The sequence below is a fragment of the Neophocaena asiaeorientalis genome, unplaced genomic scaffold (assembly GCF_003031525.2).
Source record: "Neophocaena asiaeorientalis asiaeorientalis breed wild unplaced genomic scaffold, Neophocaena_asiaeorientalis_V1.1 scaffold497, whole genome shotgun sequence".
Classification (NCBI taxonomy): domain Eukaryota; kingdom Metazoa; phylum Chordata; class Mammalia; order Artiodactyla; family Phocoenidae; genus Neophocaena; species Neophocaena asiaeorientalis.
The window spans coordinates 1,533,093-1,553,231 of NW_020174568.1; the positions used below are offsets into that span (position 1 = coordinate 1,533,093).

General features: G+C 44.0%; 1 protein-coding gene across 1 annotated transcript in view; it reads right to left on the reverse strand.

The window, feature by feature from the left end:
• Positions 1 to 212: 212 nt before the first annotated feature.
• Positions 213 to 20,139, reverse strand: part of SEPTIN10 (septin 10) — a 53,201-nt gene continuing 33,274 nt past the window's right edge. The window contains exons 6-11 of the mRNA XM_024757989.1: positions 17,572 to 17,733; positions 15,869 to 15,965; positions 14,423 to 14,591; positions 8,364 to 8,496; positions 2,976 to 3,163; positions 213 to 1,171 (exon numbers count right to left, since the gene is read on the reverse strand). Of these exons, the coding sequence (XP_024613757.1) occupies positions 1,156 to 1,171; positions 2,976 to 3,163; positions 8,364 to 8,496; positions 14,423 to 14,591; positions 15,869 to 15,965; positions 17,572 to 17,733 (765 nt within the window). The 3' untranslated portion in view covers positions 213 to 1,155. The remainder of the gene's footprint in view (positions 1,172 to 2,975; positions 3,164 to 8,363; positions 8,497 to 14,422; positions 14,592 to 15,868; positions 15,966 to 17,571; positions 17,734 to 20,139) is intronic.

A 20,139-nucleotide genomic window follows, 5' to 3' on the forward strand; every position in this document is an offset into this window, starting at 1 on the left:
GTTTTATTTGCAACTTAACGCAAATTCATGAAAAAAATACACTGCTCAGAATCTGACATGGGCTGAGTAAAACATTCTGTTATCTGAAAAATACTGCTAATATACCTCTGTCTTAAAATAATTCAAACATATAATTAAATTCTCATAGTTCTGGTAAGATGTTTAAGATCATGGCTTGCAAAAAGTTACAGTAATTTAAATGCAGTTTAGTGAAGATGTAGATACATTTTATTTGTCAGGTGTAAATATCAGTTTCATTCAGAATATTCAAGTACAAAAAATGAAAACTTGTGACTGTTAAGAAAAAGTTAGAAGCCATTAAATCGTTCTGCAAATACTGAGGCACTGAATTCAAATATCCTTTACAGTACGAATTATCTAAATTTTTATCTTGAATATTCAGATGATGTTCATAGTAACCTTTTTAAGAAATATTTTTAATAAGATGATTCAACTTTATTATTTATTTTCCCTGGAAGACAGTTTGCAACAAGTATGTAATACAGACTCACGCAAACAGTGTGAAGACACCCAGTTCCAAAGGTACTTATCACCAGAAAAGGGCTTATTTACCTGAGTGTTTCTGCTTTCAACAAACATGTTGTTTCATCACAACAACCCATGGACCACAACACTGAAGCACGTATTATGTAATTTGATGCAAAAGCTCAGGATCATGTTACCAATTGGATAATTGTATGAAAAATTTTAAAGTTCTATAGAACTATTGAGCTTAGAGTTTCAGGTACATAATACGTTTTAAAACATATTCCCCAAAGTTTACCTTTAGTATGTACACAGAAGGTTCATCTTGGAATATGTATGCAATCAGAGCCGCAATATAAACGAGTCCTGTACTTTCAAAGGCACCGACACTCTTGTCACAGCAAAGTGACAGCAAGCACTGGGCAGCAGGAGAAATGATCTCGGTTCATCACAAACCAACAACTTAAACTTCTAACAGTACGTGAGTAACGTCATCCAGTCTGGCTTATGTACTGACCTCATACTTCAACTGTGGCCTTTTGCCAGATATAGAGTAAGTGATACAGCGTAAGTGATACAGCAAATAAAAACAGCAAGAAAATCAAAGCATACTTCTCACAGTTTAATAACTTTGCTTGTGATGATCTTCTGTGATCTGGAACCTTTGTTTTACATAAAACTGGAGCTGGAAAGAGAAAAAAAACCTTTTGATTGGTACAACAGAAAACTATATAGGAATAAAAATCACTTGTTTTACAAAGCTTTTACAGAAAGAGCAGATGTACATCGAGGATATGATAGGATATCTAGCCATGGGACTCTGGAAGAGAAAAGAAAAAACAAACACCAAAATTTCTTGAGGGGAAATTTTTCTGAGCTCTCAAACTATGGGCTTGGCCCTGATTTTGCAAACAACAGCCCATACCTTACTTCTGCGAGGTGATTGTAAATGGTTTTTCGCGTATGGCATAAAGTCAGGGGAGTCCAAATCTAGTAACACTGGACTAAGTTGAGATGATAAGATAAAAGACCCCTTAGCTTTATAATTCGAGGCACACTGAAAAGAAGTTATATTTATACACTTTGGTCCTATGGATCCGAGGGTTCCACATCTGAGGATTCACCTGACTGAGGATCGAAAATACAATATTTGGGAAAAAAATAACAGAAAGTTCCAAAAAACAAAACTTGAATTTGCCACTTGCTGGCAACTATACCTAGCATTTCCATTCTATTTACATTGTATTAGGTGTTATGAGTAATCTGTAGATGATTTAAAGTGTACAGGAAAATGTGCATAGGTTCTTTGCGAAAATTGTGCCATTGTATATGAGGGACTTGAGCATCTGTGGATTTTGGTGTCCGCGGGGCATCCTGGAACCAGTCCCCTCCACAGATGACGAGGGTGGTTAACCTTTTGAAATTCAGTGTATTCATTTTTTCTAGGCTCTGGGGGTGGATACATCAACGGATAAAACAGAGATCCGCTCCCTGGAAGAGCTTATGTGAAAAGATCATACATGAGAATTCCTTCTTCCCCCAAACCATAAAATCCAGAGGCCAATTAAATGCACCCAAAACCGTGTGGATTTACTTCTCCATAGTTCAAAAATGGAAAGCTATCATCGTGGGCAATGTTATGTTCTCCCACCTTTCTGAAGGTGACCAGTCTGAAATATGATGTGGCCATAAACCTGAGGGCTGCCCTTTGGAGCACGGGAGAACCTGAGCTCCCCACGTGGAGGGGGCTGGGTGCTCAACAGAGCGAGCAAACAGGCAAAGTGATGAGGACATTTAAGTGGGAGAAATAAATGAAAAAAAGGAAGAAAAAAACCCTTGTTTTCTAAGACTTCGGTTACGTTGTCTTTAACACATACCCCAGACCTATAAGCCTTGGGACCATCCCCCACCTGCTACCAAGGCCGCCCCGATGCACGGGGGCCCTCTCTACCTTCCTCTGCATCTTTACGTCCACCACTCGTTTCACAAGCTCTGACATCAAAGCACAGGAGTTCCAATCGATAGCCTGGTTCCCTTATTAAAATAAGAATTCTCATAAAATCATTATCAGAATTTGTTTTAAAAAAGTAAACCTAAGAATTACTTTTTTTTTAATCAACTATTATGTCTATGATTCCCCAATATACAGCCTCTGTCAGGCATGAAATGTGACATAACTAACGGTGGGGAGGGGTGGTCAGCAGTTACTAGACGTGCCCTGGAGCAGCCAGTGTCCCAAGGTCGCTGACCCTTACGTGTTGTAGCAGATTTTTATTTCGTTCATTCACTTCAGACTTTCACTCAAGGGTGCACAGAGCACGGAAGACGTGCCAGGTGCCCTTCTAGCTGCTGGGGAATCAGCACAGCCAGAGGGACGAGCTCTCTGCTCTCAAGGAACTGATGCTTTAGCTGCAGGAGCAGATGGGAGTAAGGGTGAAGCGCCCTGAAGGTCGGGGCAGTGAGACAGGCGTGGGGTGGGGGGCGCTTACTTCTTGCGGTCCTTGTCCTTCCGCACGTTACCACCCGGGGTCATAAAGGGCTGGCTTTGGTATATCTCGGAGGTAGCTTTCTTCTTAGAGAAGGCGATTATTTCTTCTTCCAGAAGTCTTCTCTTCTCCTCAAGCCTCAGCTTCTCCTCTTGGTGTACTCTCTTAAGGTGCTCAAACTTGGCCTGGAGCTATGAAGTGAAGTACGGTTCCCGCTGAGGGACGTGCTGGGGCAGCCCATGCCCCGGCACCTCCCCACTGCAGCCCTGCTCACGCGGCCCGCACAGTGACATGTGGAATTGCTCTAACTTTAACTCTGAATGAGCTGCCATGCAGAAAACGCACGAACAAAACATAAAAACAGCCTCATGCACAAACCTCAGTTTTTTTAAACGTTTGACCTCTTAGAGTTTTTCTTTTGCTCTACATTTTCCCCACAAAGCCTCTTCAAATAAAGTTTCAAAAATCCATTCTTAATAAAAGTGAGGGACAAATTACAAAAGCAAGTTATCAAAAAGAGGGAAAAAAGCCCTTATTTTCCAAATAAATTTACTACGTGGTAGTGAAATAGCTGTTGACTATACTGGTGAACCTGTTTGGAAAGCAAGTGTCCAATTAAATCAAGAACCTTAAAATCTGTGATGTTTTTCCCATGGTCATTCACCTTCTTGAAATCTAAACTAAATCAAAAAGTCCTGAATTTAGATTAAAGTTTTATACATAAATATACAGTTGACCCTTGAACCTTGCAGGGTTGAAGATGCCAAACCCCGCTGGTTGAAGATTCGCGTGTGTCACAGCTCCGTAAGCACAGACGCACCGGTGCAGTCCTGTGGACTCGGTGAGTGAGAAACATCCACGTATAAATGGGCCCGTGCAGCTCAAACCCAGGTGGTTCAAGGGTCAGCTGCACTGGCTGGGTTTACACCATAATTGGGAAAATATACCTGTGTCTCTAAGAGAGAGAACATTTTAAAATTCACTTATGCTAAATACACTCGGTGCAGTCATTAAAATGAGTTTTGCCAAAGTTTATAACAGTACAACATGAGAATTCCCTGGTTTGATTGTTGTTTATCTGAAAAAAGATCTAGAGACTTCAGCAGGTTCCTTACGAATCGGCTGTGGTGCCAAGAACACAAGCACAACATCTAGAATCTACATCAAAAAAATAACTTTGTTTTTGGTTCTCTGGTCTGGTCAGATAAATTTTCAATTAGTATTTTCAGTTCTGGGCAGCAACCTAACATTTGTACAAAAAGTAGGACTTGGTTTCCAGAAAGGATGGCTTAGGATCACTGAGGAAATTCATCAGAGGCTGAGGGCAGAGAGAGCAGAGAGCTATGCTGCTTCCTAATAAAAATCAGATGTTCCAGATACGGAGCGGGCTGGCAAGTGAACCGGCAACCCTGAAGGCAGAGTTTACAGGATGGGGTTGACACAGATGAAGTAAGGCCCGAAGATTCTCTTATTCCTGAGGATGTCATTTCCAGAGGGATCAGTTCCTTAGTATTTGCTTATGTAAGTGGTTCCTTATAAAGGAAGGAAGCATGCTCTTTATAAAAAGAAACATAAATAAATCGGTGGTATGAATACACAGACCGGCAGCTCTCTGAGCATGCGTGCACCCCGTGGATTTGGGAGGGGAGCGGGGCAGCTGGCGGGTGACGCCTGGAAAGAGAGGCCACGGGGCAGATTTACGTTATGTGAACAGAGACACATCTCTGACAGACACGTAAACGGAGGGTGCACACTTTATATCCTTAAATATCCTGAAAGGTTATGGAGTACTTCATATATCATTTATGAGGCTGACTAAGAATTCCAGGAAAACTATGAAGAGAAAAACGTCTTAGAAAGGGGTCAGGGGGAATGTGCCTTATTCACATTCTGTGGAGTTCATGGCTTTCGTCAGTGACAGTCTGCTCCACCTGCAGGAAGCGCTCGCTCACAGCTCCAATATTCACTACAAGGCCTTTACCTCAGACACGTTTTCAAGTTCTTCTGTGCTGTTGAACTACTCACGGACGCTCTGAAGCCTCTGTGGCCCATGCGGTCCGCTGCTGTCTCTTGTAAACCTGCTTCTAGGGACACTGTACATGCTGTTGCTCAGTGATCCTTTTTAAAGTATCCATTTAAGAAAGTGAATACCAGAGACAACATTCCTCTCTTGCCAGACTAGTCAGTGTCTTTGACCTCTGTACTTGGCTGGAGACCCCGGAAGTGTCACTGACGAGCACCCAGCGCTGCGGCTCAGCTGCACTGAGTGCAGACCTCGCTGCTCATCCTGGACTCCCCACGTCCAGGTTCTAGTGCAGCTGTACTTGTTTACTGAAAATTATCTAGAATACTTTCAGAAACAGGAGAGGCATAAATACTAAGTGAACAACGAACCAAGAAACAGACTTGCATATAAAATTCAGAAGTAGTAACATTTTAATGTTGGTCAAGCACTTCACCTGAGGGGTAAATATAAAGTACACTTTTCCTTGTGGTGGGGAAGGGCTGTGCGTCCAGGATGATGTTAACAGAAGATGCACAGAAGAAACCATTTAAACAGTATCCTGACATGATATCTGTCCTGAGCATCTGCCTACTCTAGTTACCTGACGTTCACTGCATTTTCAGCTAACTCTGTACTATACATGAAAATCGGCCCAATTCATACAAGGTGAATTGCCAAGGATATTTTAATAACAAGGCCATCTAATACAGACTTAAGTAACGTTTTGGGTTACCTGCCAGTATCTTATTGATGTAACTAGCTTTGAATGTCCCACTTTGCCCAGTAGAGACCTGGTTTACACCTACCTATTGTCCAGTGTAACTACTAAAAAGCCTCCTTTCCCTCTAAAACTGCACTTGCACTGATGGTAGATTATATGGTCCTCCTTGGTCCTTCAACTGATGGCTCTTTTTTTAAATTTTAAAAAAAAATTTTTGGCTGTGTTAGGTCTTTGTGGCCTTGTGCAGGCTTTCTCTAGTTGCGGTGAGCGGGGGCTACTCTTCATTGCGGTGCACAGGCTTCTCATTGTGGTGGCTTTTCTTGTTGCGGAGCACGGGCTCTAGGCCTGCGGGCTTCAGTAGTTGTGGCTGTGGGCTCTAGAGCACGGGCTCAGTAATTGTGGCTCGCGGGTTCTAGAGTGCAGGCTCAGTAGTTGTGGCACACGGGCTTAGTCGCTCCGCGGCATGTGGGATCTTCCTGGACCAGGGCTCGAACCTGTGTCCCCTGCATTGGCAGGTGGATTCTTAACCACTGCGCCACCAGGGAAGTCCTAACTGACGGCTCTTGAGTTAATCATCACTCATGCGAGTGAAGATGACCCCCAGATGCCCTGCACCAGACCTGACTCTAACGTACCAGCCTTGCAGGATGAAACTGGTCATGAGGGAACTTACTAATATTATTGTAATATTAATGAAACAGGCCAGTAATCTGCTTCTAAACCTATGTAATTAAAAGTTTAGAACTCTTGTGACAACTTGGTTTAAACTAACTTCATTAGTTTTAATATAATGTTCTTAACACAAAACCGCTTGAATCACAAAAATAAACATCTATGAAGCACCTACTGATAAATAACACTTCTCTTTTTCTTTCAACCATTTGGTCACCCTGAATTTTCAATTTCCTTTTAAACAATATGCATTTAAGCAAAATATTCTTATGTGGGGTTTGAAAAATTAAAATTCAACTATAAACCACTTCTACATCTTCTCTCCTCACTGGAAAAACTGAGAACCATGATGTATGAGAGAGAAACTCTTACAAGAGAAGCATCTAGTAATCAAAAGAAAAATCAGCACCCTATTTCCTACTCATCACAACTCCTTCCTCAATATTTGTATTTAAAAATAACTCCAGGGGGCTTCCCTGGTGGCGCAGTGGTTGAGAGTCCGCCTGCCGATGCAGGGGATGCAGGTTCGTGCCCTGGTCCGGGAAGATCCCACATGCCGCGAATGCAGGGAACGCGGGTTCTATCCCTGGTTGGGGAACTAAGAACCCACATGGCGTGGGGCAACTAAGCCTGCATGCCACAACTACTGAGCTTGTGTGCCACAACTAGAGAGGAGCCCATGCATGCACCGCAACGGAAGATCCTGCGTGCCGCAGCTGAGACCCGACGCAGCCAATAAATAAATAAATATTTTAAAATAAATAAAAATAACTCCAAACTAGGGACTGTTTTCAAATAAGAGACTGAACAAAACAGAACACCCATATGCAATGAGACCTAAGATTGAATTCTGGTTCAAAAACAAAAAATCACCGAACAGAAAGCAACAATAGAAGACAATCTTGGGGCGAGTGGGGAGATTTGATTGCGCACTGGGGATTAGGAGAGTCTGTGGCATTGCTGTTCCTTTTCTTAGGTGCAGGACTGGTACTGTGGTTATGGAGGAAAATGCACCTGAGCTTCAGAGATGCATGAAAGTGCCTGTGATAAAGTGTTGTGATGTCTACAACCAGCTTTCAGACAACCAGGGAAACACACACACTAAAGACGGCAAAATGTCTATCCTAAATCTAGGTCTGGGGAGGGACACAGGTACCCCGTACTTTCACTTTCCCATTGTTTGAACTTTTTCAAAATAAAGATCAAAATTCAAATTATAAACAAGATAGATTATTTTACAAAACCACTTACTACAGGGTTTATTGACATAGCAAGTACTATAAGGGTACTTAATAAATTTGTAGCATTAAATTACTTTACAAATAACTCTTCAGGAACTCTTACATCAGCAAGTTCATTTGTATTAACATTTCTGTCTTCTCTTAGAGATTCCTTTGTGCAGCTCATCCTTTTTGACCCTCATCTTAAATGTGGCCATTTATTTAAAAGCAGCCATTACAGTAAAGTCTACAGAAAATACCTTAACTCAAGTAAAACTAAAACTGATCCTTGGAGAACCAGAAGCAAACCAAACTCACTGCGGATGGTTTTGCGCCCAGGCTGCCCAGACCACCCACCTCCAGGAAGCCTGACTTCAAACTCAAGGGCTAGTTAACAGCTCTCAGAGTCACCTACTTCAAACAACAATCCCAAGGACTCAAAACTCTCAGAAAAGGCTTTATCAAGCCACAGCTAAAACACTTCTGGCTCCTGGTTAAGGTATTTCAAACGCTTCTTAGTAACCTAGTCCTTTACAAGTCCTCGATAAACCACTTCTAATGGAAGACACCTTGTTCAAAAAGGCAAAAATTTTTGTTTCCAGCCTGTGCTTTTTTTTGGAAGTCTGCATCCAAAGAGTACGTGTTAAAATACAACAGCTACTTTTTAAGGAACAACTAGTTTTCAAAACCATCTCGGAATTCTTGAGATAATTATCCCCAGGTTAACAGGACACCCCAAATAAGTGCACATCCCAACAAACCAGCGCACTTGCCTCTCTCTCAGCTTCTTTCAATACGGCTTCTTTCTCCTTCACACGCTGCACAAACAACTGCTTCATTTCTTCCTCCTTCCTCTGACGTTCACCATAAAATTCGTGTCTTTTGGCTTCGTAGGTCTCCTGCAGACTGAAAAATTATTTATGGTACTCTCATGTTAGCGAGATTACATCACAAACTTGCGAACACTCGGTGCGCGTCAGGCCCCGTGACCATCACAGCACACGTGGCTCCAGGGAGCGTGGATCTGTCTGCGGGTCCCTGCTTTGCCGGTGCTCCCAGAGGTGCTCATCTCACCCCAGATGGATTCCTCCTTCCGCCTCTGTTGGTTCCTCCCCTCCCCTCATTGCCACGTCCGATCACCAGGCTCTGGGGACTCAGCCTAAGACCCCGACATCACTTCAGTCCCGTCTTGTTTTGATTTCTACAGACACTGTGTTCAGCCCAACTTGATCTTTGTGCTTTTCTGCCTTTGCTACTGGAATAATCTCCCAGCTGAGCTCTAGGCTTTTAGTTCCTCTTTCTTTCATTTCGTCCTTCCTGCCACTCCTAAGATTTTTCCACCAAAAACAGACATCTCCTTATCTTTTTCCTCTGCATTAGTTATATTATCTACAGGATAGCAGCACTTCAGAAACTTCACAATCTGGCCCAACAGACCCAATCCCCCTAAGGTTTCAGCTGTACCAACCTAACCTTTGTTCCTAAGACATGCCACACGTTTCATGCTCCAGCCACTGCCCATTTCCCAGCCCTCCCTCTGCTCACTAGTCCTGTCCCTCGCTTCTCCAGTCTCCCCAGCTGGAATCCACTGTCCCTCCCAAGCACTTCCATGGCTCTTTGTTTATACCTCTTCCTGGCACTTACAGCCCACCTGCCTCTCTCTCCTAACAGCTCAGCATCTCCATAACCCAGCTATCCAGTAGAGCCCTCCAGATGTTTCGGTTTCTTCACAGATGTTCATCTAATGATAGAAACTGCAGGGAAGTAGAGCCAGTTTAACCAAGCAGGGCAGGGACTGTGCTGGAACGCCACGGCCGGTGCCTGCCTGTCTTACTTGTGGCATTTCAGAAGAACCGCAGACCTTATATCCGGCAATGCAGGGCCCTTCCATTTCAGCTCACTTGGAGAACATCCCCAAGGTTTAACAGGGAACACAGATTCACTTTCCAGCTGTGTCACAGTTAGACATTTCTATCGCTTATAAAAATATGGCGAAATAGATTTAAAATGTGATGAAATTCAGGAATTTTACTAATCTTGTAACTGGGGAAATCTTTCATGGCTACAACTGTATAAATTTAGGGAAAAACAAAGGAAGAAATGTTGCACCACAGCACTTAGAGCTGAGCATGAGAGTACGGCACTCAGCATGTGCTCCAAGGAGGGACAATCCCGCACATTGTCTTTAAGAGCAAAGTTCACAGATGTACAGAATGCCCTAGATGACCACAGAAAGGCCTCTAATCTCGAGGCATTTGACTTTTTATAAGGTTTTTTGTTTTTCTGTGTCTGTTTTGGTCTTATTTTAAAGAAGCCTCTAAAGCGATCGGGTCACCTTTGCCCACGTTTCACTGGTCCTATACTGGACTGATAGCCTTTAGTGGCAAACTTAGTTTAAATAATGTATTTAAATCATGTCACATCAAAGTTTTAAAAAGTTCTCACTAATTTACTTACACAAGCACTTGAGTTGTTCAGGAGGAAAATCAAGCCACCTGGCAAAGAGAAAAGACCAAACACTTGCGGAATAGCTGCTACCAGCAGGGACTGGTCTGGACTCACTAATTCCCGCAGCGCCATGAAGAACAAAGCACTAACACTGTCCTTCAGGGAAGAAGACGACGCTCGGAGAGGTAAAGTCACCTGTGCAGAGGGACAGAGTTAGCAAGTACAAAGCTGGGGCTGGAACTTGATCAGACGTGCTCCAAAGCCTGTAACCCTAACCAGCATAAATCCCGCCTACAGTGGTGCCTCAGCAAGAGGTAAAGAGGAAACACTGGTCCCGCGTGTTCTGCATCCATCACACACGCCCACTGTGACAGGTAAGCTCACAGAGCCAACTGCAAGGAAAGAGACCGCACTGTCTTTCAAAAGGTGGTAATGAAACTCTGAGAGGGCCTGCAAGGAGTGGCTGTGAAACTAATACAACCACTGTTGACTGCCATGGATCCGAGAATGAAAAAGAGCTCTCCTGCTGCCGTGATATTTAATGCAGCACCCTCCCCTAGCTGCAAACATCACTGACTGAAGGCAGAGCTGAAAATGAAAGAGGAAGAGAATGCATCCTTGACCGCTCGTGCCCATCAGGAAACCGCTGCGTCCCCCTCACTCAGGACCTCCCTGAGCCCCGGGTGCAGCTCTCGCAGGCCTGAGGAGCGTCCACCACAGACCAAGTGCAGAAAGACACAAAGTTTATGACACAAAAAATTATGCCAAACACTTAAGAAACTCTAAAGTACCACACAAATCTCCCTTCCAGACTCTGAGGGCCCAGGGCACTTCAGTGATGGTGAACGAGACTGGTTTTGTTCATCTAAAATAACTTGGGGATTTGAGGTTGATAAAAGCATGTTTCATGTAGTTTAAATAAGTAAACATCAGTTAATTAAGACTACAGGGGTACACGTAATGCCGACCCCCTGGACCTCATGACAAGCATGAGATGGGTGTGGGTACACGGCGACACAAACCATGACTCAGCATAACCATTCAGGGGAAACAGGATGGAGACACTACGGGGCTGCGGAGAGCAAGGCCGGGCCATAAAGAGCAGAGCGCGGCCCAACAGGCTCATGTGACTAACTGTTCTTATTCATAGATGCAGTACTGAGGGACAGACTTTACGTGCCAACCAAATTATAGTGACTGTCGTACACGTCCCAAATTAAATGGGAAGACTCCTAAGAAAACAGAATACAAGTTCTTAAAACCACACTGGTGAAACCTTCCTAGACCTCAGGCTGTAAAGAACTACAGGAATTTTATCAAATAATTTATTCACAAATGAGAAAGCACCAAGAGGAGAGAACATTCTGCTGCGCTTGACCCAAGGAATCCCATCTCATCAGGACTGCAGGCCTGGGCAGAGCAGAGGGCCACCAGCTCCCGGGCAGGTGGGCAGGGCCTCCCTCACACTGAGCTCGAGCCCCCGGCCTTCTTGCTTGTCCTCTGCAAGCAACCTGCAGCCACTGCTCCTGTCCACTCTGTAACCTGGCCTCCACTGAAGAGCCTCCTTTCCCAGTTTTCCATTCTTCACCTGTCCAGTGGGCAGACGCTCCCCAAACTGAGGAAATGCTAAAAAACGGCTGTTCTGAGTGCCCGCCCACCATCTCTCTCTCCTGTTGTATTATTATTCTGGTTACCTTTGGAGAGCTACTTCTTCCCACGGGATGCATTCTGGTGGGACAGGCAGTCAGGCTCACACCCACCCAGCCAGAACACGGGCACATGTCCTAAGCTGGGCCCACTGGACATCCCCCTTCCTGGAAGGAAGGCTGGAAATGGTTTGTTCATGAATGAAGCTGGTTTTCTCCCTTCAAATCTGCAAGCCCTGGGCTTCCCTGGTGGCGCAGTGGTTGACAGTCCGCCTGCCAATGCAGGGGACGCGGGTTCGTGCCCCGGTCCAGGAGGATCCCACATGCCGCGGAGCGGCTGGGCCCGTGAGCCATGGTCGCTGAGCCTGCGCGTCCGGAGCCTGTGCTCCGCAGCAGGAGCGGCTACCGCCGTGAGAGGCCCGCGTACCGCAAAAAAAAAAAAAAAAAAAAAAAAAAAAAAAAAAAAAAATCTGCAAGCCCTGGCCTGTGCTGTCCTTTTTGACTCAGACGGCGTGTTCCTCGTTATTGTCAAAGAACGGTCAAGGGAGCAACTGGACTGTATCACACTGCTGTACTTCCACAGCAAAACCCTCTCACTTTCAACACGGCCACCTCTCCCTTCTTGAGACCCTCTTCACTTGGCTTCCGAGACACGACCCTGCTGGTTTCCTCCTTCCTCTACCCTAGGCTTCTCAACCGCTTCTGTCTGCTTCTTCTGCTGACACACGTTCAACGGACTCAAGGCTGTTTCCAAGGCACCTTTCTTTCCAAATGTACTTCTCTCTCCAGGCATCTCACCCATACGCAGTATTCAATTAACCACCTCTTAGTGCCTGTGACTCTGAAGTTCATCCCTTTGGCCCAGCCCTCTCCTCTCTCCTCTGAGCTCCAGATAAACAGCCAAAGTGCCTATGTGACACTGTCACTTGGATGTTTCAGAGGAAACTCTAAGTCCCCAGGTCCCAGCTGAGCTAACGATCTCCATCCTGCCCCACAGAGCAGCCAGTGCGCCTCCAGAGACACTACCTTGTGAAGGGTACAGCTACCTGCCGAGCTGAAGAAACCACTGATCCAGGCCAGCAGAAGTCTTCTTTTGGCATCTTCTGCTCCTTTACCTCATTACATCTGAACAGTCACTAAGTTCTTTCACTTTTATCTTCTAGATGTCTCTCAAACACACCCAGTTCTGTGCTTGCTGCTGGCACTTAGCTCCTCAGCACCTCTGCACACCCTCTGACCCCTCCCTCACACTGCAGCCAAGAGTGATCTTTTAAGTGCAAATACCGTATCGGTATCACTGCTTCAAACTTTGTGTCTTTCCCCGAGGACAAAGACCAAATCCCCACCAGGATGCCCTGCTCCTCCGACCTTCCTGCAGAGACTCAAAGGTGCCTTTCTCTCTCTGCCTTCCAGGTCTCTGCATATGTCTCCTCTGTTTTCCCCAGGTAGTAAAAGCTCAGAACAATAAGAGCACTGCGAACACTAGATGCAGTATTATTCACTGCTGACTCCAAAGTATCATCTCAGCCTTCACTTCTCCCCGAGCTCCAGATTCGTTTATGAAATAACCTACTCTAAGTCTTCACCTGAAGATTTAATAATCAACTGAAATGTAACATGTCCCAAACTTCTCAGTTACCCACCAGGAAGTGTACCCCTTCCCCCGTCTTGCTCATAACAATAAACATCACCACCGTTCACCCAGGTTCTCAGGTGGAAGACAGTAACTGGAGCCACCACCCTGGCTTCCTCTTTCCTTTACATCCATATCCAGACCATCAGAGAGTCATGTTGACGTCGCCTTCCAGTCCTATGTGGTGACCATGCTTCTCACCACCTCCGCCACTGCCACGCCAGCACAGGCCCCTGTCTGCTCGTACTTGGATGCCCACAGCAGCCTCCTGCCCGGGCCTCCTCACTCCCCCAGACCCTGATCACCACACAGGGCAAGAGCATCTTCCTCTCTGCACCCATGGTGCACACCTGGCCAGTGACCAGCAGGAAGTGTCTGCTGAAGGGCTGAGTGGGAATTTTCATTTAAATGTGATTCTTCAGCTCCATACCCGGAAACTGTGAACCTGCATTTCTGAGTCCTCCACAGGTGACTGATAACTGAGCCACCAGGCACCTGAATCCCTCTCCTCCAGCATGCAAGGCCACCCCGCCCGCTGTCACTCAGGATCCGCGTCTCCTTCAGGCACGTGGGGACCCCTCACCACCCACAGACTTGAAAGAGCGAGAAGTGAAGCCTCCTGGGAAACACGAAGGGAAGCCAATGCTAGATGCTTTCTCTTCAGCAGAGAAAATCATCGCTTTACCAGAGCTGGCCCGCAACTAGTGCTTCCTTTACAAGATATTTTCCTAAGTTTAGTCATTCCAAAACTTTCATCAGGATAAAAAACAACAGCTTTGTAGTTAATATGATTCATAGTCCAGGTTTTTAAAATAATAATCAATACTCTTTCACCTTCTTCACATAAATACAAAAATAAAACCAAATAATGAGAGGTTTTTCCTTTGGTTACTCACTTCAGCGGATGCTGAAATCCTGGGCTTCTGCCCTGTGTCCTCCCTTCTACTCGAACTCCCTGAGTCGGGGAAGGACAAAGACCTCCGAGGGCGGCACGGAGAGCAGAGTCATTAATCGTAGCAGGTGGCGCCACCTCACGATGTGGGAGACTCTCTGTCATCCTGGGCAGACGGAGAGGCCCACCCCACCTCCCTCCCTGGCTGCTCACCTGAGCGGCTTGTTCTCTGGGCCCGTGTCTGTGAGGCCCATCTCCTCCAGTTTGCGGCGCCGGTACAGCTCGTAATGCCTCGTGTGCGTCTCGTCTCGCAGATCCTCCATGTTCGTACAAATGAGCATCTCCCGGAGCTTGACAAAGTCGCAGTGGTTTTCATTTTCCACTAGCCGGAAAACAGAAAACAGCAACACCGATTTTTAATCCTGACATATAATTAGTATTTGTTGAATGGACGAGTAAATGAAAACACATTTGAAATAACCCAAACAGCGAAATGATCAGTCTGATTAATAGCTATGGTTGTTTCATACAAGTAACCAAGGAAGCAATTCTTGTATTACACACACCGAATTATAGGCGATACTGATTAACAGAGGTTTGCTTAAATTTAGTAGCCAAGGATAAACAGGAAATAGGAAAGAAATATATTCTATTCTGTACCATATGCTCCAATCATTTCACTAGTATTTTGTTAGCAGTTTATAAACCATCCTCAGGACATTTCACATACCGCCTGAAAAGAGTATGTAATATTTTTTCACTAAAACTTCAAGGTGGTAAATTCTTCACACTCGAGAACACCACCTGTGCCTGCTGTAAACATCAAATTCTTGTCACACAATGCCACATTTGTGATTCTGCGTCACATGTGTTACTGTGATCAATAGTTTTAAGTACAATTATTGCCTTTATATTTTCTGTACATTAAAAATGTTAAGTTTTGTCAATATTTTCCACTAATTACAAAATTTGTCAACTTAAAAAAAGCACTGGGGCTTCCCTCATGGCACAGTGGTTGAGAGTCTGCCTGCCGATGCAGGGGACAGAGGTTCGTGCCCAGGTCCGGGAAGATCCCACATGCTGCGGAGAGGCTGTGCCCGTGAGCCATGGCCGCTGAGCCTGCGCTCCGCAATGGGAGAGGCCACTGGGAAACCAGTACCAGCAGGGGTAATCCGTTCCCCATTAGTTGGCATCATGAATGAATGAGCCAGTCAAGTGCTAATTACTTACTCATTGTAGAGTTAGACAAATGCTAAAAATTATTACTTGGCTGACTGGTTTGTTTGGGAAATAGTTGGCAATACTTTGATGAGTAAAAATACATAAATTTACAAAGTGGTTTATTGTGTCACAGAATTATCTAGTACTTAGTTTACGTACTATGTTTAAACAATACTATTTACACTCAAATTTTGTTCAAAGTACCCGACCAGTGCCTCCCGCCTTCTGAAGGTCCTGGTGCACCTGGGCAGGTAACATGATCTAAGACAGGAAGTAGGGAGGCTGTGCCTTGCGCCTCTGCAGACGTGGCTAAAACAGAACAGAGCCAACCCTTCTGACAGCCAATCATAACCCCAAATCAGCATCACCTCCTAGAACGCATTAAATTCAACTTCCAGGCTGTCAGGCAGCGCACATATCCTCGTTTATCTCCTTTACCTTGTACGATGCCCCAAGGGTACTGGCGAGCTTTAACCATCTTATTTCCAACTTTCACCTCATCCATACTTCCTACCACAGCAAACGGCAAGTGTCCCTGGAAAGAAGCCAGGACATCAATCACATCTCATACCAGTAAAAACAGAGAAGAGAAAATTTACTAAATAACGAATGTGTTAAAGCCAAATGATCTGCTGTGCCTCAGCTTTTAAAATGTGCCCTGTGAATATGTGTTCACAGCTGTTCACGTGTATGCCAACTGTTCTACAGAGTCATCTTCAGGCCCTAGAGAGAGAGTTATTTACTGAGCATGCCCCACACGTATTCCTATTTTGCTGCAAGAATACAAAAACAGAATTCTAGCACAGGTATCATTTCCCTCATTATTATCTTGGTCCTAAAAGACAAAGATAACGTTGAGGAAATCACACACACACACCCCCCATATAACCAAAGTGTGTATATATATATATAGTGTATATCTACATATATAACACTAATATAAAATAATATTTAAGTCCCAAACTAATGCTGAATACAAATGTTATAGAAATTTAGAGGAGGGAGAGGTCTCTTTGGGCAGGAAGACACAACCCAAACTGGAGACGGATCAAGCAGAATAGGAAGAACTAGCATAGTAAGGAGAAGATTTTGAACAAAGATACAATAGCTGGATTTAATAGCAGTGAGTAGACCGTCCTGTCTGAAGCTGAGGATTAATGTAGGGAAAGTCTAATGTAAACAGTATCATGTTTAATATTTAATAATTGACAATATTTAGTCTCTTAATTGCACCCCTCTGAAAACTTATTCCAGGTGGGCACAGAAAACAAATTAGATATAAAGACAATTTAACACACAGAAATTAATATCACCTCCCTTTACATTAGTCAGCTTTCTATATATTTAAGTATCTTAATATGAACAAAGTATGAAAAAATCAGAAAAAAGGGGAGAAATGGAACAACAGGTACTGAATGTCACTGTGTCAGGCAGTGAACAAAGCTGTATCCTCACAACAACCCTTAAGACAGGTATTATTAACCCAATTTCATAGATAAGTTAACAGTCTCAGGGAGGTTAATAATTCCCACAAGAACACATGGTAAAGTCTGACTCCAAAACCCGTGATCCGTCAAAATATAACCAATTATTTAAGAAATCTGGTAGCCTCAAGTAACACAAAGAACTTAGTCATCCTCAATCACATTAAGTTATGTATAATTAAAATATACTAAATATATTCTATATTAAAATATTAAAAAATTATGTGAATATTTCATATGTACCTGTGACCCTGTAAGGGAGAATGAGCTTCAGTACCAGATTAGAAAGCTCTCCTTAAAGATTTTAAGATCCTAAAGCTTTCTGAGGGAGGCCGTAATGTCTTCTCATGTTCTTAAAGAAAGGACAGAAAGGAATCTTTCTAAGGCAATTAAATATGGTTCCACAAAAGATGAATCCCGGTCTCACAGATGTATCACTTCATTTAGGTGAAAGTAGGGAGGAAAGAAAAATGCTCAAAAATATATTCTCATTATACTTTTCCAACTCTAGAAAAGAAAACATTTCCCTATACTGGACTCTTTCAAAATTCACCTTGTTTTGGAAGACAGAAGTGAAAATACATTAGTAGCAGTGTTACTTACTTATAAATCCCTTTTATCATATGTAAAACAAATAATATTCAGTTAAGAGCTTACATTCATTGAAGCATTGACTTTAGCAATAGTTTCATCATCTGTTGGGAACTGGTATATCTGAACACCATTGCTGACCAATTCACTCATAAGCTTGATCTTAAACTTCTGTAATTCAGTTTTAGAAATTGCATCTGCTTTGGCAATCACTGGTATAATGTTCACCTATTAAGAATAAAGAGAAACAAAATCTCATGATTGAGGATTTATTTTTTAATCCTGAAGCTTTTGCATTCAAAACCACTCAGTCCCTGACAAATTTCCTTGACCTAGATCAGAGGACAGGCAAACTACAGTCCACTCACTGCCTGTTTACATAAATAAAGAGTTACTGGAACACAGCTAGGCCCATTCATTACACATTACGTATTTCCTATGGCCACTTTCATTCTATAATAGCAGAAGTGAGTAGTTGTATCAGAGGCCCACGACCTGCGAAGCCTGAAGTATTTACTACCTGGCCCTTCACAGGAAAAGCTTGCCAACTCCTGACGTAGAATCATTGGCTTCATTTTTACCAGATAATCCTACAAATGCTGGCCTTACAATAACTGCTTTTAAAAAGCAGAGCTCTGGCACTTCCCTGGTGACAACAGTGGTTAAGAATCCGCCTGCCAATGCAGAGGACACGGGTTCAAGCCCTGGTCTGGGAAGATCCCACATGCCGCGGAGCAACTAAGCCCGTGCGCCACAACTACTGAGCCTGCGCTATAGAGCCCTCAAGCCACAATTACTGAGCCCACATGCCACAACTACTGAAGAACTCGGGCCTAGAGCCCGTGCCCCACAAAAAGAGAAGCCACCGCAATGAGAAGCCCGTGCACCGCAACGAAGAGTAGCCCCCGCTCACCACAACTAGAGAAAGCCCACGCGCAGCAACGAAGACCCAACGCAGCCATCCACCCATCCATCCATCCATCCATACATACATAAATAAATAAAGCACAGCTCTTATAAAGTTCATCTTTCATCTGAATTCAAGTTTAGAAATCTCACATTTTCTTCTCTCAGTCTCTGACAATTCCATCATACACAAAATAAATAAAATGTAAGCCGTGAGCTGAAATCCACTGCATAATTCATTAAGAATTTTTTATTTCTTAATACTCTAAGCACTAAGTAATCAGGGTGACTGATCTCAGCAGACCTACAGAACAGGCCAAGGGCCTCCTTCTGCCTCTCATTTAAGCAGGTCCCTTTTCCCAATGACTTCATCTGACTTGCACCCCATTGTCAGACTCTTACCGAGATGTTGAAAGAAGGAGATTTTACGAATACCAACTAAAAACGTTCATGACTCAAAGGAATAACTTTCTCAGCATTATTTTTTTTTAATTATTTTATTTTATTTTTGGCTGCGTTGGGTCTTCATTGTTGCACGCTGACTTTCTCTAGTTGCGCCGAGCGGGGGCTGCTCTTTGTTGCAGTGCACGGGCTTCTCATTGCGGTGGCTTCTCTTGTTGCAGAGCACAGGCTCTAGGCACATGGGCTTCAGTAGTTGTGGCACATGGGCTCAGCAGCTGTGGCTCGCGGGGCTCTAGAACGCAGGCTCCGTAGTTGTGGTGTACGGGCTTTGTTGCTCCGTGGCATGTGGGATCTTCCCAAATCAGGGATCGAACCCGTGTCCCCTGCACTGGCAGGCGGATTCTTAACCACTGTGCCACCAGGGAAGTCCCCCTTTCTCAGCATTATTTAGAAGTCCTATCACTGGCCTGAGAGGAAGAGATGTGGGGTCCTGAAGACCAACTGACCTGCGACGCTAGTTCTGTATGATTAACGTCCCCACGAAAGAGTGATATCTCCACAAATTCAGGGGTTTATAGGTCTTTTGGGTTATTAGTTCGTTTTTAGTGAAAGACTTCAGGCTAAGTAGTCATGTGTGCCAAGAGAGTGAGCTATCAATGTAATTTTCAGAATGAAAGTGAAAACTAAATATCATAATTCCTTTTCTATTCTTAAATGTATTTTTCTTCTCCAATTTCACACTGATTTACTGTGTACATTTGGATTTATTGGTCTTAAATACGTTCCAAAGGAGGTAAAGGTTTTTCCAACTATCCATGAAATAAACTTTTCAGCAATTGTGGGTAAACAGCTTTGAAGATAAATTAGTCAAAGTATATAAAAATTTGATGCCAAGTTCTTGATTTTGGTATCATATAATACTGATACATAGATATTCAATAAATTATGCCAAGTTAGTAACTTCTAATTGATTCCACTGTTAATAGCAGAAGCAGGCCAGTGTACATACATGACGTTAAGCTTTTTGATTGTAGCGTATGCGCCTGAAACTGACCTTTGCTGAGGCATCTATTTCAAAGACATCCATTCGAATAGACCCACTGCAGCTGCGGACATAGCTACTGGCTACCATCAGGTAAGGAACCGGGCAGCCCTGCCTGGAGGACCCCCTTTCAGAAACCCTAGATGGCCGAGCCTGGAGCGACCTGCCTCTCCCTTGCCAGCCCCAATTTGCACGCTAGTGCTTTAAAGTCACCACCAAAGGGGGAACCTGTGAAACCCCAGATGCCTCACCCTCAGACCCTGATAGAGGCTGAGCCCAGGTTC